Raw genomic sequence first — 25,505 nt, forward strand, 5'->3', positions numbered from 1 at the left:
ACTCAATGTTAGTGGTGGCTGTTTAACAGTCTGATGGCCTTGAGATAGAAGCTGTTTTTCAGTCTCTCGGTCCCAGCTTTGATGCACCTGTACTGACCTCGCCTTCTGGATGATAGTGGGGTGAACAGGCAGTGGCTCGGGTGGTTGTTGTCCTTGATGATCTTTATGGCCTTCCTGTGACATCGGGTGGTGTAGGTGTCCTGGAGGGCAGGTAGTTTGCCCCCGGTGATGCGTTGTGCAGACCTCACTACCCTCTGGAGAGCCTTACGGTTGTGGGCGGAGCAGTTGCCGTACCAGGCGGTGATACAGCCCGACAGGATGCTCTCGATTGTGCATCTGTAGAAGTTTGTGAGTGTTTTTGGTGACAAGCCAAATTTCTTCAGCCTCCTGAGGTTGAAGAGGCGCTGCTGCGCCTTCTTCACGATGCTGTCTGTGTGGGTGGACCAATTCAGTTTGTCTGTGATGTGTACGCCGAGGAACTTAAAACTTACTACCCTCTCCACTACTGTTCCATCGATGTGGATAGGGGGGTGTTCCCTCTGCTGTTTCCTGAAGTCCACAATCATCTCCTTAGTTTTGTTGACGTTGAGTGTGAGGTTATTTTCCTGACACCACACTCCGAGGGCCCTCACCTCCTCCCTGTAGGCCGTCTCGTCGTTGTTGGTAATCAAGCCTACCACTGTTGTGTCGTCCGCAAACTTGATGATTGAGTTGGAGGCGTGCGTGGCCACGCAGTCGTGGGTGAACAGGGAGTACAGGAGAGGGCTCAGAACGCACCCTTGTGGGGCCCCAGTGTTGAGGATCAGCGGGGTGGAAATGTTGTTGCCTACCCTCACCACCTGGGGGCGGCCTGTCAGGAAGTCCAGTACCCAGTTGCACAGGGCGGGGTCGAGACCCAGGGTCTCGAGCTTGACGACGAGCTTGGAGGACACTATTGTGTTAAATGCCGAGCTGTAGTCGATGAACAGCATTCTCACATAGGTATTCCTCTTGTCCAGATGGGTTAGGGCAGAGTGGTTGAGATTGCATCGTCTGTGGACCTATTTGGGCGGTAAGCAAATTGGAGTGGGTCTAGGGTGTCAGGTAGGGTGGAGGTGATATGGTCCTTGACTAGTCTCTCAAAGCACTTCATGATGACGGAAGTGAGTGCTACGGGGCGGTAGTCGTTTAGCTCAGTTACCTTAGCTTTCTTGGGAACAGGAACAATGGTGGCCCTCTTGAAGCATGTGGGAACAACAGACTGGGATAGGGATTGATTGAATATGTCCGTAAACACACCAGCCAGCTGGTCTGCGCATGCTCTGAGGACGCGGCTGGGGATGTCGTCTGGGCCTGCAGCCTTGCGAGGGTTGACACGTTTAAATGTTTTCCTCACGTCGGCTGCAGTGAAGGAGAGTCCGCATGTTTTAGTTGCGGGCCGTGTCAGTGGCACTGTATTGTCCTCAAAGCGGGCAAAAAAGTTAAAAAAGACATCCTGGTCCGTGACGGGGCTGGTTTTCTTTTTGTAATCCGTGATTGACTGTAGACCCTGCCACATACCTCTTGTGTCTGAGCCGTTGAATTGAGATTCTACTTTGTCTCTATACTGACGCTTAGCTTGTTTGATTGCCTTGCGGAGGGAATAGTTACACTGTTTGTATTCGGTCATGTTTCCGGTCACCTTGCCCTGATTAAAAGCAGCGGTTCGGGCTTTAAGTTTCACGCGAATGCTGCCATCAATCCACAGTTTCTGGTTTGGGAATGTTTTAATCGTTGCTATGGGAACGACATCTTCAACGCACGTTCTAATGAACTCGCTCACCGAATCAGCGTATTCGTCAATGTTGTTGTCTGACGCAATACGAAACATATCCCAGTCCACGTGATGGAAGCAGTCTTGGAGTGTGGAATCAGATTGGTCGGACCAGCGTTGAACCTCTGCTGCAGAGGATAAGTTCATTAGAGTTACCAGCCTCAGAAATTGCAGCCCAAATAAATGCTTCACAGAGTTCAAGTAACAGACACATCTCAACATCAACTGTTTAGAGGAGACTGCGTGAATCAGGACTTCATGGTCAAATTGCTGCAAAGAAACCACTACTAAAGGACACCAATAATAAGAAGAGATGTGCTTGGGCCAAGAAATGCGAGCAATGGACATTAGACCAGTGGAAATCTGTCCTTTGGTCTGATTTTAGATTTTTGTTTCCAACCACCCGGTCTTTTTGAGGTGCAGAGTATGTAAACGGATGATCTCCGTATGTGTGGTTCCCACCGTGAAGCATGGAGGACGAGTTGTGATAGTGTGGGGGTGCTTTGCTGGTGACACTGTCAGTTATTTATTTAGAATTCAAGGCACACTTAACCAGTGTGGCCACCACAGAATTCTGCAACCCAACAGATCTACAGATGACGCAATCTCAATCGCACTGCCCTTTCCCACCTGGACAAAAGGAACAGCTATGTGAGAATGCTGTTCAATGACTACAGCTCAGCGTTCAACACCATAGTGCCCACGAAGCTCATCACTAAGCTAAGGACTCTGGGACTAAACACCTCCCTCTGCAACTGGATCCTGGTGTTCCTGACGGGCCGCCCCCGGGTGGTAAGAGTAGGCAACAACACGTCTGTCATGCTGATCCTTAACACTGGGGCCCCTAAGGGGTGTGTACTTAGACACCTCCTGTACTCCCTGTTCATGCACAACTGTGTGGCATGACTCCAACACCATCATTACGTTTGCTGACGACATAACAGTGATAGGCCTGATCACCGACAACGATGAGGGCCTATAAGGAGGAGGTCAGAGACCTGGCAGTGTGGTGCCAGGATAACAACCTCTCCCCTAATGTAATCAAGACAAAGGAGATGATTGTGGACTACAGGAAAAGGAGGACCAAGCACGCTCCCAATTCTCATCGACTGGGCTGTAGTGGAGGAGGTTGAGAGCTTCAAGTTCCTTGGTGTCCACAACACCAACAAACTATCATGTTCCAAACACACCAAGACAGTTGTGAAGAAGGCACGACAACACCTATTCCCCCTCAGAAGACTGAAAATATTTGGCAAGGGTCCTCAGATCCTCAAAAGGTTCTACAGCTGCACCATCGATAGTCATGGCTGGTTGTATCACCGCCTGGTATGGCAGCTGCTCGGCCTCTGACCGCAAGGCACTACAGAGGGTAATGCAGACGGCCCAGTACATAAACGGGGTCAAGCTTCCTGCCGTCCAGGACCTCTATTCCAGGCGGTGTCAGAGGAAGGCCCTAAAAATTGCCAAAGACTCCAGCTACCCTAGTCATAGACTGTTCTCTCTGCTACCGCATGACAAGCCCTACCGGAGTGCCAAGACTATGTCCAAAAGAACTGTTCAGGACTATGTCCTGACAGTTTCTTGTCATTGTTGCTAGCTATCTGGCCCTCCAGAACCATAACAACACATGGCCTTCTGCCCCTTTGAAGCATGAGCATTGCCCAAGATGTACTCTGAATCCTTGAGAGTCTATCAACGCACCCGTGTATCAATTCAGGTAACAACATTTTAAAAATCCCCATCAACATCTGTCAGTTTAAGCAACAGTTTTTTTTTGCACCCACCCTATTCGCCAACGTCTGCCTTCTGCATCTGTTGTGGAAGGTGGTTGAACTACAGCTGTGTTTGTCAGACCACGAGACAACCGATTTTCGCGATTTCTCGCGAAAATGTCCATAGCATCTGAACGGTTTAGCCTACAAACTATTATGACCACTCTATGGAAAGGGTAGACTCGAACACGGGACTCGTCGGAAGGTAACCTATACAAATGAATGGAAATATGGAGGTAGTTTTGTGCCCCAAAAAACAAGGGGTTAAATATGTATGTATGTATGTATGTATGTATGTATGTATGTATGTATATATATATATATATATATATATATATATATATATATATACTACCATTCAAAAGTTTGGGTTTGGGGTCACTTAGAAGTGTCCTTGTTTTTGAAAGAAAAGCTATTTCTTTGTACATTTAAAATAACATCAAATTGATCAGAAAAACAGTGTCGACATTGTTAATGTTGTAAATGACTATTGTAGATGGAAACGGCAGATTCTTTTACTCTCACTCCTGTGTTCCAATGTCACGTTGTGTTAGCTAATCCAAGTTTATCATTTTAAAAGGCTAATTGATCATGAAAAAACCCTTTTGCAATTATGTTAGCACAGCTGTAAACTGTTGTTCTGATTAAAGAAGCAATAAAACTGGCCTTCTTTAGACTAGTTGAGTATCTGGAGCATCATCATTTGTGGGTTCGATTACAGGCTCAAAATGGCCAGAAACAAATCACTTTCTTCTGAAACTCGTCAGTCTATTCTTGTTCTGGGAAATGACGGCTATTCCATGTGAGAAATTGCCATGAAACTGAAGATCTCGTACAATGCTGTGTACTACTCCCTTCACAGAACAGCGCAAACTGGTTCTAACCAGAATAGAAAGAGGAGTGGGAGGCCCCGGTAAACAACTGAGCAAGAGGACAAGTACATTAGACTGTCTAGTTTGAGAAACAGACGCCTCACAAGTCCTCAACTGGCAGCTTCATTAAATAGTACCCGCAAAACACCAGTCTCAACGTCAACAGTGAAGAGGCGACTCCAGGATGCTGGCCTTTTAGGTAGAGTTGCAAAGAAAAAGTAATATCTCAGACTGGCCAATAAAAACAAAAGATCAAGATGGGCAAAATAACACAGACACTGAACAGAGGAAGATTGGAAAAAAAGTGTCATGGACAGACGAACCTAAGTTTGAGGTGTACAGATCACAAAGAAGAACATTCGTGAGACACAGAAAAATGAAAAGATGATGGAGGAGTGCTTGATGCCATCTGTCAAGCATGGTGGAGGCAATGTGATAGTCAGGGGGTGCTTTGGTTGTGGTAAAGTGGGAGATTTGTACAGGGTAAAAGGGATCTTGTAGAAGGAAGGCTATCAGTCCATTTTGAAACACCATGCGCTTAAATGGAGCCAATGTTCTACAACAGGACAATGACCCAAATAACTATTTATTGAAGCTTGACCGTAAGAAGTGCCCATCAAGCCAATCCAACTTGTGGGAGGTGCTTCAGGAAGCATGGGGTGAAATCTCTTCAGATTACCTCAACAAATTGACAACTAGAATGCCAAAGGTCTGCAATGTAATTGCTGCAAATGGAGGATTCTTTGACGAAATCAAAGTTTGAAAGACACAATAATTATTTCAATTAAAAATCATTATTTATAACCTTGTCAACGTCTTGACTATATTTCCTATTCATTTTGCAACTTATTTCATGTATGTTTTCATGGAAAACAATGACATTTCTAAGTGACCCCAAACTTTTGAATGGTAGTGTGTATGTATGTATACATGTATGTCCTGAGCTTTCTTATATTGGACAGACACTTCAAAACTGTATTCTTATTATACATTTTTTTCCTGTATTTTTTGCCATTTATCAATGTGTTATTCAATGTGTTTCTATGGGCTATAGTAGTAAATGCCAAATTAAATGTTTTATCAAATGTTTATTTTTATACCTAAAGGGGTCCTAAAATTCTAAATCAAATAGCTAAATGACCTATGGTATTACCATTTGAAAACAATTCCATATGGTAGCTTAGTCCTTCATGAGAATGCTGAAGTGTCCACAGAACATAAAGATGCTAATGATTTATTGATGATGTAATCCTAGAGGGCCTTGTGCTTCCCATTGAAGATCTTACTGCAGGTTTCATCTAAACGTGGTGATAATAAGAATGGACAAAAGCACCCACAAGAATGACAAATATGCCTCAGAATCTGATTCCTTTACAAACAGAAGGAAAGCATAACTTGTGCTGTGTGACCGTTTAGCCAAATTACGTTTCATAAACTCTCTCGAGGTTGTCAGTCTCAGTATGCACTCTCTTGTCCTCTTCCTCTCATCTGTACTGGCTCTCATCCAATCTTTTTTCAGTAATTGCCTCTTCCAAAACTTCCAGGGTCAATTGAAGCGCTTTGGTGTGCTTTTGTGTAAAAAATACACTGATTGTTCACAAATGACTTTGCAGCATATTAACTCTCTGAAGGTGATAACAGACCAAGTCAGAGACTAGAATGCAGAGGAAATACAGAGCAGCAGCTTCAGCTGTCTGAGAATGCACTGCTTCTTCCCCCAGGAGCTGCTAACATACCAACATCGGACTTTTAAGCAGCACCAATTAAATGTATTTTTAAAACCACTGCACTTATGACAATTAAAATAGCATCCTCAACCACTCTCCTCATAAAGACATCACATCTAACCCCGGAGCGAGACAGTTTTTTACACAATCTTTGTCGTGTCAGTTCAAAGCACTAATTGATTCCTTGTGTAATGTCGATGTCTACAGATGATCTCTTTGAATAAGGTTTAAATATAAACTCCCTACCTTTACTAACATCGACTCTTTAGCTATTTAAAGACTGGAGGAATATCTAAAGCTTTTTCTAGTTGTCAGTGGCTGACTTAAAATCACTCCTCTTGTACCTTCTTCTTTAGGATTACCAGGAATGAGCCCAGCTGTTTTATTTCTCCTCCTGAAGATGTCTTCAAAGATGTTCCAGTCAACGCACCTTTCAAACATGTTTAAAGTCTTGCAGGAATCAGACTCTCCCTCCTTTGTGTTCAGAAATAATTATTAAGTAGATTTTCAGTGTCTCTCTCTAGCTATCCGGCATTTCTAGCGGTAAAATAGTCTTGTAGTGAGCAGGTTCAATGGATCGTACTGCAAAGGGAAGAGGGGGGAAATAATATGTAATTGTACTTTTATATGCGACAATACCGCGGCCTATCACAGAGGAACGTTTGCACAGCTATCCTAAAGCTCACCATAGGTCAGGACTGTACAACCCCATTGCTTGGTCTCTGAATGTTAAGTGAATGCAGTTGTAGTCGACTACAAACCCAGCCCCGTCATATTTCCCAGTATTTTTTCCATCATAGTTAGCTTCTCCCTTTGAATTAACAGTCAAAGGCACTTTCTTTGTGTTCTAAAACAGAATAAAGAAAGGATGGGATGCAGGTAGTGTAGCATTTCAGAGTGTTGGGCCAGTAACCAAAAGGTTGCTTGCTCAAATCCATGAGCTGACTAGGTGAAAAATATGTCTTACCCTTGAGCAAGGCACTTACTACTAAGTTGCTCTGGATAAGTGTCTGCTAAGTTACAAAAATGTTTGGCACATCAAATTCTTTATTTCCATCAGAAAAACTGAAATCAAATCAAAGTTTATTGGTTGCGTACACAGATTTGCAGGTGCTATAGCAGGTGCAGCAAAATGCGTACGTTACTAGCTCCAACAGTGCAGTAGAATGTCTAGCCAATACAACATTTTTATAAAACTTTTTTTTTTAAATGGTATGGACAATAGTGGGTATATTAGGATGAGCTATGTTGTGAATACAGTATATACATACATACATACATACACACACAGTGAGTAAACAACAGTATATAAACAGAGTACGAGGTGCCCAGCGTTCCATGACTCCATATACTGTACAGTCGTGGCCAAAAGTTGAGAATGACACAAATATACATTTTCACAAAGTCTGCTGCCTCAGTTTGTATGATGGCAATTTGCATATACTCCAGAATGTTATGAAGAGTGATCAGATGAATTGCAATTAATTGCAAAGTCCCTCCATTGCATTTCAGCCCTGCCACAAAAGGACCAGCTGACATCATGTCAGTGATTCTCTCGTTAACACAGGTGTGAGTGTTGACGAGGACAAGGCTGGAGATCACTCTGTCATGCTGATTGAGTTTGAATAACAGACTGGAAGCTTCAAAAGGAGGGTGGTGCTTGGAATCATTGTTCTTCCTCTGTCAACGACGGTTACCTGCAAGGAAACACGTGCCATCATCATTGCTTTGCACAAAAAGGGCTTCACAGGCAAGGATATTGCTGCCAGTAAGATTGCACCTAAATCAACCATCTATCGAATCATCAAGAACTTCAAGGAGAGCGGTTCAATTGTTGTGAAGAAGGCTTCAGGGCGCCCAAGAAAGTCCAGCAAATGCCAGGACCGTCTCCTAAAGTTGATTCAGCTGTGGGATCGGGGCACCACCAGTACAGAGCTTGCTTAGGAATGGCAGCAGGCAGGTGTGAGTGCATTTGCACGCACAGTGAGGTGAAGGGTTTGGAGGATGGCCTGGTGTCAAGAAGGGCAGCAAAGAAGCCACTTCTCTCCAGGAAAAACATTAGGGACAGACTGATATTCTGCAAAAGGTACAGGGATTGGACTGCTGAGGACTGGGGTAAAGTCATTTTCTCTGATGAATCCCCTTTCCGATTGTTTGAGGCATCCGGAAAAAAGCTTGTCTGGAGAAGACAAGGTGAGCGCTACCATCAGTCCTGTGTCATGCCAACAGTAAAGCGTCCTGAGACCATTCATGTGTGGGGTTCCTTCTCAGCCAAGGGAGTGGGCTCACTCACAATTTTGCCTAAGAACACAGCCATGAATAAAGAATGGTACCAACACATCCCAACCATCCAGGAACAGTTTGGTGACAATGCCTTTTACAGCATGATGGAGCATGATGGAGCAACTTACCATACGGCAAAAGTGATAACTAAGTGGCTCGGGGAAGAAAACATTGATATTTTGGGTCCATGGCCAGGAAACTCCACAGACCTTAATCCCATTGAGAACTTGTGGTCAATCCTCAAGAGGCGGGTGGACAAACAAGCATTGATAATACAAGAATGGGCTGCCATCAGTCAGGATGTGGCCCAGAAGTTAATTGACAGCATGCCAGGGCGGATTGCAGAGAACTTGAAAAAGAAGGGTCAACACTGCAAATATTGACTCTTTGCATCAACTTCATGTAATTGTCAATAAAAGCCTTTGACACTTACGAAATGCTTGTAATTATACTTCAGTATTCCATAGTAACATCTGACAAAAATATCTAAAGCAAACTTTAAAAATGTATATTTGTGTCATTCTCAAAACTTTTGGCCACGACTGTACATGGGGCATTAGTCTCAAGGTGCAGGGCTGAGTACTGGGAAGATTGCTGGCTAGTGATGGCTGTTGAACAGTCTGATGGCCTGGTGCTTAACAAAACCAACGTGCCCTCCGAAGAGTCATGCGGTTGAGGATGGTGCCGTACCGGGCGGTGATGCAGCCTGACAGAATGCTCTCAATGGTGCATCTGTAGAAGTTTGTGAGGGGCCATGATGAATTTCTTCAGCCGCCTGAGGTTGAAGAGGCGCTGTTGCTCCTTCTTCACCACGGTGTCAGTGAGGTGGGAACATTTCGGGTCCTCAGTGATGTGCACACCAAGGAACTTGAAGCCTTTGACCCTCGCCTCTGTGGCCCTGTTGATATGGATGGGGGTGTGCACCCTCTTCTGGCTCCTGTCGTCCACCATCAGCTCCTTGGTTTTGTTGGCGTTGAGGGAAAGTTCATTTTCATTTTTTGTTTTGGTTGGCTAACTAAAATGGCTTCAAAACAAAGAAAACTTGGTTTTGCAGTTGGTTCAATGTCACTGGTATTCTCCCTGGACAATGATTTGGCATTCTAGAGGAGTCTGGTTGGCAGGTAAAGTTGTCCACCTGTGGATGCCATATGGGTCCACAAACTACCACCAATCAGGGGCTCTGTTATCAACAAATTGACAAAAGGCTCAATGCCAGTCATTTCAATGCCAGTGGTAATCCCTGCAGATTTGCCCAGGTGGCTCAAGGTGGATTCGATTGTTTGCCTTCTGTTGCACAGTTTGTCCTTCTGTCCTTCTCAGATAAGTAATTTTATCTCGTAGTCTCTGTTTCCCTCAAAACATGCTCACCTGTAGGAGGCTGGACATTTGCTCATTGCAGCCTCCTTGCTGTGCAAAACACTCTTTCCGAACAGATGAATCTTCCTCAAAATAATTCAGCATTGGGTTCGAGCTGAGGCTTTGTGATCTGTGGCTGGGATCATGGCAGATTTGGGGCACTGGTTTGTGTCTTGTTTGGTTACACAAATCGAGTGACTTTGAGCATCTTCACTACACGGCAACCATGTTTGCCACAATGTGATCACAAGGACTCTCCAAAGATGTGCGGATGGAAGAAAACATGGCAGAGATGTTTACCATGGCGCTCATCTGGGTGCAAAGCAGACTGTTTATCCCCCCCTTCTTCCTAAAGCAGCTTGCCTCCCTCCTGAGTTTGTCAGCCAATCTCGCTGCTGCATCTCCCTGACAACTGTATATTTGTTTGTCAAACAGATGGCTTTGCCAGCACAACCTACAACCCTTTCAATCCCTTCCCAATATTATTTTATTTGCATTTGCATAACCTGCTCCCACCTCCTGTTACTTTCTGTTCATGTAAATATTCAAGCATCAAAATGCAGTATGTCACGTATACTCCCTTTCCGGCCTCTAGGTCATCAAGCTACTGATTATCCCGCACACCTGTCACCATAGTCAAGCGCACCAGCGCCTAATGACACTCACCTGGACTCCATCACCTCCTTGATTAGCTTCCCTATATCTGTCACTTCCCTTGGTTCTTTCCTCAGGTGTTATTGACTCTTTTTTGTTTATTTATTAAACCACTCACTCGCTGTACCTGCTTCCCGATTCTCAGCGCACTCGTTACAGTATACAATTTCCACCTCCAGAATAAAATTAAAAAGTGAGGTTGCCATTTGATGTTTGAATTGACTTCCAGACAAGTTCCCATGGTCTGTTAAAATGAGTCCCATCATTTCTTTCCCCAAACGCAAGAAGCCTATATCTTATGAAACCCATTAGAATTTATTCAAAGTGCAACAATGTCCTAGGCCCAGTTTCACAAAAGCATCTTAAGACTAAGTTCATTGTTAGAACCTTCATAGGAGCATCATTAAGTCTCTGAGCTGTTTCCCAAAACCATCGTCATTTACGTTGCACTTGAAAACTCTCGTAATCTAACGCCTGTCTCGTAGAAAAGCCAAGACCACTCATAGAACAGCTAAGTGAAGTCGTTAGATAATATTTTGCCCTCCCACGTAACTTTATAGACAGAACATCTCCACTAAACATAGAATCACATGGTTTATTCACCTCTCTGTGACCTGATAACTTCAAAACAAAGTTGACTACAAATATAAAGTTGCCATTGTCTTTGCATTTGATGCAAGTATAAAAACATGCTTAAAATGAAATTTAGTCAAAAGTTTGGACACACCTACTCATTCAATGTTTTTTATTTTGTCAGGGAGCCATACAAGCTAAAAGCGCCACTGCTTTGGTCTGATGATTCCAAATTAGATTTTTGGTTCTAACCGCTGTCTTTGTGAGACGCTGAGTCGGTGAACGGATGATCTCCGCATGTGTTTCCCACCGTGAAGCATGGAGGAGGAGGTGTGATGGTGCTTTGCTGGTGCAAGAGGACAAGTACAGTACAGTTTGAGAAACAGGCACCTCAAGTCCTCAACTGGCAGGTTCATTGGCAGCTTCATTAAACAGTACCCGCAAAATACCAGTCTCAACGTCAACAGTGAAGAGGCGACTCAAGAATGCTGACATTCTAGGCAGAGTTTCAAAGAAAAAGCCACATCTCAGACTGGCCAATAAAAATAAAATATTATTATGGGCAGAACAACACAGGCACTGGACAGAGGAACTCGCCTCACTGTTGACGTTGAGACTAGTGTTTTGCGGGTACTATTTAATGAAGCTGCCAGTTGAGGACTTGTGAGGCGTCTGTTTCTCAAACTAGACAGTCTAATGTACTTGTCCTCTTGCTCAGTTGTGCACCGGGGCCTCCCACCCCTCTCTCTATTCTGGTTAGAACCAGTTTGCGCTGTTCTGTGAAGGGTCTAGTACACAGCTGTGTACAAGATCTTCAGTTTCATGGCAATGGAATAGCCGTCATTTCTCAGAACAAGAATAGGCTGACGACTTTCAGAAGAAAGTGATTTGTTTCTGGCCATTTTGAGCCTGTAATCGAACCCACAAATGATGATGCTCCAGATACTCAACTAGTCTAAAGAAGGCCAGTGTTATTGCTTCTTTAATCAAAACAACAGTTTACAGCTGTACTAACATAATTGCAAAAGGGTTTTCTCATGATCAATTAGCCATTTAAAATGATAAACTTGGATTAGCTAACACAACGTGCCATTGGAACACAGGAGTGATGGTTGCTGGTAATGGGTATATGTAGATATTCCATTAAAAATCAGCCATTTCCAGGTACAATAGTCATTTACAACAGTAACAATGTCTACACTGTATTTCTATCAATGTGATGTTATTTTAATGGACAATTCTTTTTTGCTTTTCTTTCAAAAACAAGGACATTTCTAAGTGACCCCAAACCTTTGAACGGTAGTGTGTGTATATATACAGTGCCTTGCGAAAGTATTCGGCCCCCTTGAACTTTGCGACCTTTTGCCACATTTCAGGCTTCAAACATAAAGATATAAAACTATTTTTTTGTGAAGAATCAACAACAAGTGGGACACAATCATGAAGTAGAACGACATTTATTGGATATTTCAAACTTTTTTAACAAATCAAAAACTGAAAAATTGGGCGTGCAAAATTATTCAGCCCCCTTAAGTTAATACTTTGTAGCGCCACCTTTTGCTGCGATTACAGCTGTAAGTCGCTTGGGGTATGTCTCTATCAGTTTTGCACATCGAGAGACTGAAATTCTTTCCCATTCCTCCTTGCAAAACAGCTCGAGCTCAGTGAGGTTGGATGGAGAGCACAAAAAATAACTAACCACATTAGCATTCCTATATCGCCATTCTAACCATTTTCATATAAAGAGCTTTACACAAAAGTGAAAAACAAGGCTATGGCCTTCAATGTGTTCATTAAATATGCATGTAGGCTTGGATTATAATAATTGTTTACCAAATGGAAACTGCACCGGGCATAACTAATCTTTTAAAGATGCCAATAGAGTACCTATGCCAACGTTTTCTCTTCCCGACCACTCAATAAATGTCATTAATTTATTCAGCGAATAAAATAATGCATGCCCATATTGCTGATCACAACATTGCTTATGCCGACTCGGGTGTCAACAGAATCCCCAAGGTATTAAGCACCCATCTGAATGGAAACGGAGGAAGCAAGAGACAGATGGAGGGTGGGATGAGAGAGATAGAGATAAACACTGTGCTGTAGAGTTGGAACCCTGAATGAATCCTCAAATAGGGAAATGTGGATTATTCAGCAGTAGCCTTTGTTTTCCCAAAGAGAGTAGATAACAGGAGAGAGAAACCAGCTGTTGATAGCACAGAGCGCCTCTGATTGGCTGTCTCAGAGGAACTACTTTGGGAAGCCGGTGCTGACCGGCCAGTTGATGGATCAGCCGTGGGCATGTGAGTGACGAGGGCCCCACTGATTGTGTTCACTCACAAGGTTTTGCCCTGCCCGATCAATCCCCAAACTGCACATTTGGCATTGAAATGACTGTGATACTCCAGACTGTAGTAACATGGTCATCATACTGTAGACAAAGTGTTTATGCTGCTGTTTCCAGCTAGCTACTTCAGGAGGAAGCATGTTTGTTTTATTTGAATCCCCTTTCTTTTCCTCCTAAGGATTGAGTGGAAAAAGGTTTTGTGGAAAAGGGTTTTGTATTTCTTGTTACTTAACCAAACATATTGATAAAGATAATGTGATTTAATGAAGGTTGTTTCATGTTAGACAGTTTTCAAAACATCAGAGAATCTGGAGCCGGATTTGCTGTGAATCCCATAATGGGAATGCATACATCATTATGATCATGCTACTGCACCATATGGATTTGTTTGTTTACAAACCATCTGTCATATTACAACTTGCATGAACAATCATAAATTAGCGAGTTTAAACATGAACACATCTCATTGTGTATACATTGAACACTCCCACACGTTTGAATCAGCTAGGTCTTTCATCTAGAAGTGGGGCTAGAGACGCTATCTTAACGAGTAAACAAGGAGGAGTGTTAAAAACAGACCCTAAATCAGAGTGAAAGCAAGGCTGCAGAGTCCATTTATTTCTGCCAGCCTAGAGTAATGGTGTGAAAGATGCTGGGACTGAAGATGAGGCTTTGTGAGAGGAGGGTGTCCATTCATTTTGAGGAGGACGACTTCGGGCCTCCACTGTCCTGGCCTGTAGATCATGGGTCTGGTAAGGTCATTGGTGCTACTGCTGTCTCCTGCTGGGTTTCAGTGGGACGGACTTTGGCCTTGTCCGTCACCACTGTACCCCCTCCTTTGGCTTCTATTTTGACCCCTGCTTTGGGTCTTCCTCTGGCTTTCCCCTCTGCCCCCTGGACCCCGGCCCTCTGCTTCCTACTGGCCCTCTGAGCCTTATTCTTCAGATAGGTCTCCTCCAGTTGGAACAACAGATCCTCCAACATCCCCACCTGAGCAGAAAACAATTCAAAACACAAGAGAACAGAACAAGTTACAATGTGCTATAAGCAATAACTAACACTTTTCACGTGGAGACAGATTTTCCAGAGGAGCATGAGGTTATATAGATTGTGTGTTGCGAGCCAAGCCCAGCAGCTCAACCCCTTCTCTCCTCTCTGCCCCACCAGGGAAGTAATTACCTGGTAGAGATGTAGGGTTTGGCCTGTACCTCCCTCATTCATTTGTGAGGTGAAGGCTTGGCGTGGGAATTTACTGTGCCTAGCCCGCGCTCATACAGGAGAAAGGGAGGAGGAGAAAGGGAGTGAAATATGAAAGTGAATGTATGATGAAGAGATGAATTTACAAAAGCCTATTTGGAGTACCGGGGAGAGATGGAGAGGGAGCACTCAAAGTGAGACTGAGGTGAGAGCGAAGGAGAGAGAGTGGGGGAAATAAAAGAATGAAAGAAACTGAAAGAGAAACAGTGAGATAGAGGGGAGATACAATATAGAGACTGAAAGAGACAGGGTGAGAGAGGGATGTGTGTGTTGTGAGTGACAGAGGAGCCAGTCTGATGGTGGAGGTGGTGGTGCTGGGGTGTCTGTTTCTATTAGTGGGATCTGAGACCCAACTCCACAGCCATACCCTAGGGATTCACCTAAACTCAGAGCAGGAGAAGCGGGGCTGAGACATTGACTGGTTCAACCCCATCCTGCACTTTCTCACCCTAAATACGCTCTCCACACTTCCCTCCCATGCATCTTAGAACCTGGGACTCCATTTGAACAACAATTAGCCTCTCCATTGGTGTGCAGGCCGCATCTGCACCACGTTCTATATGAAAACAGCAGCAACTTCAGAGGGCCCAGGGCTGACTGAGGTGGCTGTGCTATCTATCTATTTGTTTATTTGGATCCCAATTATCTTTTGCAGAAGCAGCAGCTACTCTTCCTGGGGTCCAGGGAGTAACAAAACACTGATACACAAGAACAGTCACACAAATGTACAATATACAAACACAATACAACAAAAAATACAAACAATACAACAACAAAAATTGTGTGTTAGAGTATCTTTGTGTGTGTGTCTATGGAGTCTGCCATGCCATGCCCAAGGAGCTGAGCTGTGATATGACACCTGTCAAAGTGTCTATCAAACCTGTCAGCTCTCATCACCACGGTGACGGAGTGTTACCCTATTGACTGACACTCAATGTATTCAAACTAGCCCAGTCCATACAGCCCTTAAAACATTTAGTGACCTTTTCACTGTTCCAAGTCAAATGAGTTTCTAAATCAATAAAAATGAAACGTTGTGGTGAGTCACATTTCAGGACTACTTTGTAGTTTAGCTTTGTGTTGTTTGAGCACAGACTAATGTACAAGCACTCACCGATGCACTGCTCTTAAGCTTTTCCATCTTTCCAGGGAGGGGTTGGAAATATTCTGAAGTTTGAGTAAAACACTACAGCGCTGCGGTGAATTCCACATTTCTTATAGATATTTTATGGAGCGGAAAACATTGATGCCGTCTGTCTGCCGGAACTGGGGAAAGTGCAGTTATTTTTAAGTCATTTATTTACAGCAAGGGCCAATGTCCTTATAATGACTGGCCAAAAACAAACAGGAAAACAATGTGTATGCAGACCTGTGTCAGAATCAAGTCGTCATTTCTATTTGTTAGTTAATGCCCTGCTGATTTATGCCAGTTGAAGAGAGCCGAAAGGAAAATGAACTTGCCACCTCTAATATTTCTCTAGGCGTCGAGTAGCCGCACTCAATAAATTATTGTGTTGAGAAAAGGTTGGTTGTCACTCTCAGGATATATGAAGCAAATACTGGCGGGCATTGATTATAGATTTTACAGGTCTGAGGATGGGAGATTTTATGACCTTATGCACTTTATAGTGGATGGGTGCATGTATGCTAGCACAGGCTAATTTGCACATACAGTAACAGTACAGGCATGGCTGAGTGGAGGATAAGGTAGCCTACATTACTTGCAGTGCTTCCAATTTCCACAGCCTTATGGCCTTACATCTCAACTGATTTTAGACACAGTGCAGATAACTCAGCGAAAATTACACCCGCTACAATGACGGTAAATTACAATGTGAATTCAACATGCACAATAAATTCAGGGTGACTAACCAATAATATAGTCTTGAGTTAGAAAATGTGATGTTAGTTATCGTAAGTAAAGCTTGACCTTTCAGTGAAAATCAGTTAAATATCAAAATAGGGAAGTACTATAATGTCCCATTGAATAATTCAAGTAAATTACAACCATTACTGTATCCATTACAGCGATTACATGTTTAAACATTGAAACAGAAACAGCTTGCCAGCCCAGCCCTTTTCTGCTCAGTTTGAAAGACTCTGCATAGGAATGATGTATGGGTCAGATAGGGAGTGAAAAGACCCATCCACCAGCGCTGGGCTCAGCCTATGGCAGTTGGCTTTTAAGGTGTGAGTATGTGTCGATATGCGTGTGTGTGTGTGATAGAGTATGTGTGTATGTCAATGTGTGTGCATGATTAATACAGCCCATCACTAACGGCTGTGGTCATGCTCCACTGGGTGTGAGATAGACTGACCCAGTGATGCACTGCACTGCCCTGCGTCAACCCCCCTCCCATACCCACAAGGCAACAACTCCACACAGGACAGAGCATGGAAATGCAATCAGGGATATTGTAATGTGATTTATCTTTGATTTTCAGCTGTCCAACAAGGCTCCAGCCCTACAGAACTTGATGTTTATACGCTGATCTGCATTACAGTATCTCAGTAGCTTTACACTGGGTTTTGTTCTCAAGCCAAGTCTGTTTGCAGTACTACGTACCGTAGTGAGATGAAATGCCAAAGCCTCACTAATTAACAAAGAAAATAATTTGGTCTGAAAAATGAAATGGGCCTCTCCCTCCTGGGAGCCATGCCATTTGAAAGTTCAGCAGGCATTGTTCATCTTAATAGAGGTGACAGGCGTGCCACAAGGATATCCCAACGCAAAATATATATTTTTTTTCCTGATTTGATATGTCAAATCATCATTTAAATTTTGTTGGGAGAATGCTAAGCGTGTGTTTGGAGGGTACAGTGTAGACGTTGGTATTTCCATCCCCTCGTCCCCTCCTCGTTCTCATTGTCATTTTCCCATTCTCTCTATTTACCTTTTGCATTTCATTCCACACACGTTCTCTATCAGTCCGCCTTCCTTCAAGGGTGTCCATGGTGTCTGCCATTAGAGCCTGCAGCTGTGGGCCCGAGATAAAGATTATCAGAGCGCAATTCACACACCAGCAATAACTTCTCTAAACACAGACTTAAAAGCTAATTAAAAAATCATTTGTCGGATGATTATTTTTACAACTCATTCCTCATACAATGAGGGCTGCCATCTTGTCTTTTTTCTACATGGAGAGAAGCCTGGATGCTGTGGCCTTCCACAGCAGCGGTGGGCTAGGGGAGACAATGTGGACAAATTGACAAACAGCACTCGTCCATCCAACAACCTCTCAGTCTCACATCAGAATTTAACATTCATCCATGTTTCTCACATGTAACATTTCTAAGTGTTTAAGGTAAAGTTTAGCCATTAACGCCAAATTCTTAATGTTAGGCATTAACTCCGAATGGGTTAAGGTTTGGGAAAGGCTTAAAACAACAAAAAAAAACATTGTATTACTGAATTCAAATATGTTCCTTTGGAACCAGAGGCAGATGCTTATGCCCATCCACCATACCCGCGCACAATGCCATAGCAAAACCAAAACCAACTTGAAGGTAACAGCGCTCACTGTTGCCCCTAGTGGCCGTTTTCCATGTAATCTCCTGACGTCCTCAGACATGGATGGATGTAGAATACTGACTTGTATCACGGGTGACCTGCTTGCATCCATCAAGGTGCGTGGGAGGAGGTAATATACATGGGGCTGCACTTTGGAGCCCATTTATTTGCAGCACTAACTCTTAACTGAACCCTTACCATAAGCAAAAACCTTTTTCCTTGTGGGGACCGGTGAAGAGCTGAAATCTCCCCATTAGGATAGTAAAAACACACACACACAAACACACACACACACACACACACACGGCTGGCTGGTACACCTGCTTTCACAACACAAATACCTTTCCCCCTTCTTCTCCAGACACAGGACACTTTTCTGGGGGGCAATTCACCAGCATACAGCGTGTGTTCTGAATTATTACATTTCCTGAGAGAGAGCGCTCGCCGGTAAAAGTTTTTTTTTGGTCTCCGGCCGGACATCCACTGAAACTTCAGAGAACTCTATAGTTCAGTTGGTAGAGCATGGCGCTTGCCACGCCAGAATAGTGGGTTCGATTCCCAGGACCACCCGCATGTAAAATGTATCCACGCACTGTAAGTCGCTTTGGATAAAAGAGTCTGCTAAACAGCATAAATTTTAACTAAAGGCAGAGCAGCTCCCAGTACTGAGTGACTGTGCCAAAATATCCACTAAAAGAGCTGGGTATTTAAACTGATTCACTGACAGAAATATAATTATATTGGACATGTGTTTTTCTCCTTGCCTGTTGAAAGGAGGCACATCGTCATATCGTCATGACTCCAGTGTATGCGACAGCCGACCCCTTTACTGTACTGTAATATCTGTGGTAGTAGAAGCTATCATGGCTGTTGTTGCCTAAACAAACATGGCCCCTCTCTCCTGGTCTCTATTCATGGTAGATTTGGTTGCAATATCACAGCCACTGTGCTGCTCTATTTTAGTAAAGAGGCAATTATAGAGCTTCAGCAGCACAGCACACGGTATACCTGAATGAGACTTGCATACACCACCTCTTCCATTTCTGTTTCCCTATTCCCTCCTGTTATCTACTCTCTCTGGGAAAGCAAAGGTCTCTCTCTCTCTTTCCTATCCTATATATTTTTTGTGGCCCGTGTGCTGTTAAAGTGCTCCTAGATAACAACACCTCAGGCCTAGGAGAGACCTCTTATCCACGCCTGTACCGCCTCTGATATTACCAGAGTGGTGTTGAGGTCGCTGCGTCCTGTTGTGTGTCAGTGCACAGAGAATGAGTCAGTACTAGGTAGGCATTTCAAAGTTTGGCCAGAGACTGTTGGTTGCTTACCAGTGAGGTCTCTGCGTGGCTGAGGTCCTGCAGGTAGGGGGCGACAGCGAGCTCAGCCAGCGCCTGGTGGAGGATGACGGTCTGCTCCCTGCTGCGTTGGATCTGTCCCAGGTAGCCAGCATACTGCAGCCTCTCCACAAGCCCAGACCCTGGGGAAAAACCTGCCTGTTGTCTTGGAACAAACACAGCGTGTGAGAAACAAGGAAACATGGGAAAAATAAAACTTGTAAACCACACCCCCTTCTCTCTTTTCGCTCGGCCCTGTTGATCACTAATCACACATTTTTCAAACAGCTGAAGTCGGACGTTTACATACACCTTAGCCAAATACATTTAAACTTGGTTTTTCACAATTCCTGACATTTAATCCTAGTAAAAATGCCATGTCTTAGGTCAGTTAGGATCACCACTTTATTTTAAGAATGTGAAATGTTAATAGTTGAGAGAATGACTTATTTCAGCTTTTATTTCTTTCATCACATTCCCAGTGGGTCAGAAGTTTACATACACTCAATTAGTATTTGGTAGCATTGCCTTTAAATTGTTTAACTTGGGTCAAACGTGTCAGGTAGTCTTCCACAAGCTTCCCACAACAAGTTGGGAGAATTTTGGCCCATTCCTCCTGAGAGAGCTGGTGTAACAATCAGGCTTGTAGGCCTCCTTGCTCACACGCCTTTTCAGTTCTGCCCGCACATTTTCTATGGGATTGAGGTCAGGGCTCTGTGACAGCAACTCCAATACCTTGACTTTGTTGTCCTTAAGCCATTTTGCCACAACTTTGGAAGTATGCTTGGGGTCATTGTCCATTTGGAAGACCCATTTGCGACCAAGCTTTAACTTCCTGACTGATGTCTTGAGATGTTGCTTCAATATATCCACATAATGTTTCTCCCTCATGATGCCATCTATTTTCTGAAGTACACCAGTCCCCCCTGCAGCAAAGCAACCCCACAACACGGTTGGGATGGTGTTCTTCGGCTTGCAAGCCTCCCCCTTTTTCCTCCAAACATAACGATGGTCATTATGGTCAAACAGTTCTATTTTTTGTTTCATCAGACCAGAGGACATTTCTCCAAAAAGTACGATCTTTGTCCCCATGTGCAGTTGCAAACCGTAGTCTGGCTTTATGGCGGTTTTGGAGCAATGGATTCTTCCTTGCTGAGCGGCCTTTCAAGTTAGGTCGACATAGGACTTGTGTACCTGTTTCCTCCAGCATCTCCACAAGGTCCTTTGCTGTTGTTCAGGGATTGATTTGCACTTTTCGCACCAAAGTACGTTCATCTCTAGGAGACAGAACGCGTCTCCTTCCTGAACGGTATGACGGCTACATGGTCCCATGGTGTTTATACTTGCGTACTATTGTTTGTTCAGATGAAGGTGGTACCTTCAGGCCTTTGGAAATTCCTCCCAAGGATGAACCAGACTTGTGGAGGTCTACATGAGGTCTTGGCTGATTTATTTTGATTTTCCCATGATGTCAAGCAAAGAGCCACTGAGTTTGAAGGTAGGCCTTGAAATACATCCACAGGTACACCTCCAATTGACTCAAATGATGTCAATTAGCCTACCAGAAGCTTTGAAAGCCATGACATCATTTTCTGGAATTTTCCAAGCTGTTTAAAGGCACAGTCAACCCACTGGAATTGTGATACAGTGAATTATAAGTGAAATAATCTGTCTGTAAACAATTGTTGGAAAATGTACTTCTGTCATGTACAAAGTAGATGTCCTAACCGACTTGCCAAAACTATAGTTTGTTAACAAGTAATGTGTGGAGTGGTTGAAAAACGAGTTTTAATGACTCCAACCTAAGTGTATGTAAACTTCCAACTTCATTATGTCACTGTCACACTGCGCAATTGTCTGTACCGGTTCATTATACATTTGAATTTTCAAGCGACAACAGTGGGGTGATTAAACGGGGATTGCTGGCCACTACATGGTCTACTACAAAACACTGAACAACAAATGAGCATAGATCGTCAGCAGGATTAGCATTTTGCTGAGTTTTGGAGTATTGACAGCTGTTAACACAGTTCCATAAGGACAAGTGTCAAAGGTCCTTCCTCCAGTGGTATCTAATCTAAGTAGCTGGCGCTTCCTGAAGCGATCCATCACTGAAGATATCTTTTGGCATATCTCCCGTTGTGTTCTTTCTCCACCCGCTGGAACCTGACAAAGTGCCCAGGCCCTTTTATTCCAAGGCAACAAAAGGCTGAAAATCATGTTGAAAAATTGTGATTTTCTTTTTGTGGGACAACACCCCACCTCTACCCCTCCTCTCGCAGACCTCAAGGTTTTGTTTTGTCCTGGCCTGCCTCCCTTCTCGGTTTACTTTCAACATCCCAACGAGGGAAAAAACAACACATTCCTTTACAAGCTATGCTGTTTTGTTGTGCTTTGCTCCCCCTGAATATTTCATATAATTATTTTCTTGTATTACTCCCTCCTACCCTTCACATGCAATGTTTGGGATGCTACAGAGCAGAGCAATACAAGGCAAACAGCGTAGTAATAGAGTTAGATTTGTATTGTAATTATGTACAGTATTAAAATTTGTTAACCCACACCTTTATGCCAATGCTTTTACTGCCTGTATGATATTGCTAGTTAAACTATGCAAATGATCAAATTGTTGGTGCCTACTGTAAAATATTTTAATCTACATCTCTATATGTTAGCATACTGTTCCTATATGAAGACCCAGAACATATGCAGATGTATTTCATGAACAAATATTTTAAAATACTACATCTAAAGCAGCAGACGTGAAAAACCCATCCCGATTTTAAAATTAAAAAATGTAGCATTGCGCGCTTCACGGCTCTACCAAATGCATGCAGCACACATCAAATAATTGTACACTAATTGTTGGAGGGCGTTCAAGCTGCATTTGTCTAGATGCATCGCAACATAATAGGATTTCTTTGAGCCTTCTCAGCTGCAGAGTGACTAATTTAATAACCATTGTGTCTCTGCATCTCATAGAGCTGGTGTTACAGATGCAGATGTAATTACAATTATGATGCTTCTGAAATCGATAGCCAGAGCTCTGCTGTGCGGCTCCAAATGAAATCTCCTCTTTAGTTTGCATTGTCCATTTCAAGAGAAAAAAGGGGTCAGTGATCAACCAGTTGAATTATTGAGAGCAGCGGGAGGAGAGAGCGAGTTCGTCGGTGACAGGGCTGTCTATGTGGTGGCAAGGAGTCCGCTTGACCTGCAGCCATGCTGAACAGGGGCCACGGGAGAGAGCAGCATGTGTGATTCTGTGTGTGTGTGTGTCTCTCTCTCTGTGTGTGTGTCTCCCTGTCTGTGTGTGTGTGAGTGAAAGTGTGTGCATGCGTGCGTGTGTGTATGTGTAATTCGATTGTGAGTCTCCCTCAGGCCACATGCTGCTTAGTAAACCCGAGACAGGATCGAGACACAGCACACCAATCAGGGAACTGGCATGGCCTGCACTGGAAGAAATGAGCACTCCAATTACTAGGGACAAGCACATTTTAACAACAACAACAACGACGGCAGTGCAAACAACTTCCCCACAAAGTCTTTGTTACAAGCCACTCTGAAGCTCCATTCTACTTCATTCATTACTGTTCATTCCCTTTCAAAACACACAACGTAATTCATTACTGAATAGCTGTACAACTAATGGCTATAGTACGCACGTGAGTAGAAAGGGGTGTGTATGTATGTGTGTGTGGTTCTCTTCAGGTAAGCAAGAGAGAGCTGCTATGAGTGAATTCATTTCTTGCAGATAAGAGGACCCCACATTATCGTTTTGAAAAAACAATCAATAGTTCATCTCAGATCTCAAAGAGATAAGCCTTGTGTACATTTAGTTCTGCTCTCCACATAACCTGTACTTTCCTTTTACATGCTTCTATGGTCTTCCTCTTTATAAGGATTATTAAAGTAATAACAAAAAGACATCAAGGACACCACAGTCCTCCTAGAAATCATCTTCATTATGGAAATGTTGTCTTTGAAAATGTAGTAATTATGATCCACATTATGTCCTGATAACGAGCTAAAATAAGTTACCATTGTTGCTTGATTACAGAACATTTTCTTACTCAACCAATTCCAGCGATTTTAGGAAATAAGTGGGTACTGCCACATTAAAATGACAAACTATGTGTGAACTGTTATCATGGTACAAAATACGAGAGAAAGCATTTAAAAATAAGATACAGTTACTGTGATGCATCTGAACAAACGTTGCTTAAATATGACAGACAGTTCTGACTTAATAGGCTCTTACCAGTGCTGCCTAGCCGTCTGTTAACGCTGCTGCCTAGCCGTCTGGTAACGCAGCTGCCTAGCTGTCTGGTAACGGCGCTGCCTAGCCGTCTGGTAACGGCGCTGCCTAGCCGTCTGGTAACGGCGCTGCCTAGCCGTCTGGTAACGGCGCTGCCTAGCCGTCTGGTAACGGCGCTGCCTAGCCGTCTGGTAATGCTGCTGCCTAGCCGTCTGGTAACGGCGCTGCCTAGCCGTCTGGTAACGGCGCTGCCTAGCCGTCTGGTAACGGCGCTGCCTAGCCGTCTGGTAATGCTGCTGCCTAGCCGTCTGGTAACGCTGCTGCCTAGCTGTCTCTTAACGCTGCTGCCTAGCATGCTGACCTGACACGTCACGTGTCAGATCAGGGCTAGGGTCAGGGCTAAAATAGAAGTCATTCCTATTTGTGACGCAGATCGCGTCGAAAGTCCTGCCTCTCCCATCTCCTCATTGCTTTATAGAAGCAGGTACCCACGTGCCATCTCCTCATTGGTTATACCCACGTGGGTGATTGAGAGAAGAACTGTTTTGCCGGTTGTCGTGGTAAAAGTGTAGATGCCGATCACCATATAATTTCAAAGATGAAAAAGCCTGGAAGGAGGAGAGATGACTAGAAATGATTCAGTTGGCCGTTTTATGTGTGGATTCATTGTTGGAGTAGAAGACCTTGATCATTTCAGGTAAAATAACTCAATGTTTGTATCCCAGGACAAATTAGCCATCAACAGCAAGCTAGCTAAATAGGACAGATTAGCTAGCAAGCTAACTAGCTAAATTGCCATACATGTTTAATGCTTTTCGACCTGTCCCCAAATTAATATCATTGGTTCAGAGTTTGTTTTGATATTTTAACCTGCGTGTCGTGATCACTTTTGGTGTAGGGGGACAAAATAAATGTAAGCACGATAGAGCAGGCGCACAGTCGGTTTGGGTTCTGCGTAACCGTCTCTTAATGCTGCTGCCTAGCCGTCTGTTAAAGCTGCTGCCTAGCCGTCTGTTAACGCCGCTGCCTAGCCGTCTGTTAACGCCGCTGCTTAGCCGTCTGGATAACGCCGCTGCCTAGCCGTCTGGTAACGCCGCTGCCTAGCCGTCTGGTAACGCCGCTGCCTAGCCGTCTGGTAACGCCGCTGCCTAGCCGTCTGGTAACGCCGCTGCCTAGCCGTCTGGTAACGCCGCTGCCTAGCCGTCTGGTAACGCCGCTGCCTAGCCGTCTGGTAACGCCGCTGCCTAGCCGTCTCTTAACGCTGCTGCCTAGCCGTCTCTTAAGCCGTCTCTTAACGCTGCTGCCTAGCCGTCTCTTAAGCAGTCTCTTAACGCTGCTGCCTAGCCGTCTCTTAACGCTGCTGCCTAGCCGTCTGGTAACGCCGCTGCCTAGCCGTCTGGTAACGCCGCTGCCTAGCCGTCTGGTAACGCCGCTGCCTAGCCGTCTGGTAACGCCGCTGCCTAGCCGTCTGGTAACGCCGCTGCCTAGCCGTCTGGTAACGCCGCTGCCTAGCCGTCTGGTAACGCCACTGCCTAGCCGTCTGGTAACGCCGCTGCCTAGCCGTCTCTTAACGCTGCTGCCTAGCCGTCTCTTAAGCCGTCTCTTAACGCTGCTGCCTAGCCGTCTCTTAAGCAGTCTCTTAACGCTGCTGCCTAGCCGTCTCTTAAGCCGTCTCTTAACGCTGCTGCCTAGCCGTCTGGTAACGCTGCTGCCTAGCCGTCTCTTAAGCCGTCTCTTAACGCTGCTGCCTAGCTGTCTCTTAACGCTGCTGC

At 44.3% G+C, this 25,505-nt stretch overlaps 1 protein-coding gene across 1 annotated transcript; it reads right to left on the minus strand.

Moving 5' to 3' along the window:
• Window positions 1-12,473: 12,473 nt before the first annotated feature.
• Window positions 12,474-23,921, minus strand: LOC149983565 (uncharacterized). The gene is made up of 3 exons (XM_090235786.1): window positions 19,473-23,921; window positions 17,531-17,614; window positions 12,474-14,369 (listed from the first exon to the last, which is right to left on the minus strand). The coding sequence occupies exons 1-3, from the start codon at window positions 19,803-19,805 to the stop codon at window positions 14,121-14,123; spliced, it is 666 nt and encodes a 221-aa protein (XP_090091912.1). The 5' UTR covers window positions 19,806-23,921; the 3' UTR covers window positions 12,474-14,120.
• Window positions 23,922-25,505: the final 1,584 nt, after the last annotated feature.

This window comes from Oncorhynchus mykiss, chromosome 5 (genome assembly GCF_057628025.1).
Source record: "Oncorhynchus mykiss isolate SJ-2025 chromosome 5, ASM5762802v1, whole genome shotgun sequence".
Taxonomy (NCBI): Eukaryota; Metazoa; Chordata; class Actinopteri; order Salmoniformes; family Salmonidae; genus Oncorhynchus; species Oncorhynchus mykiss.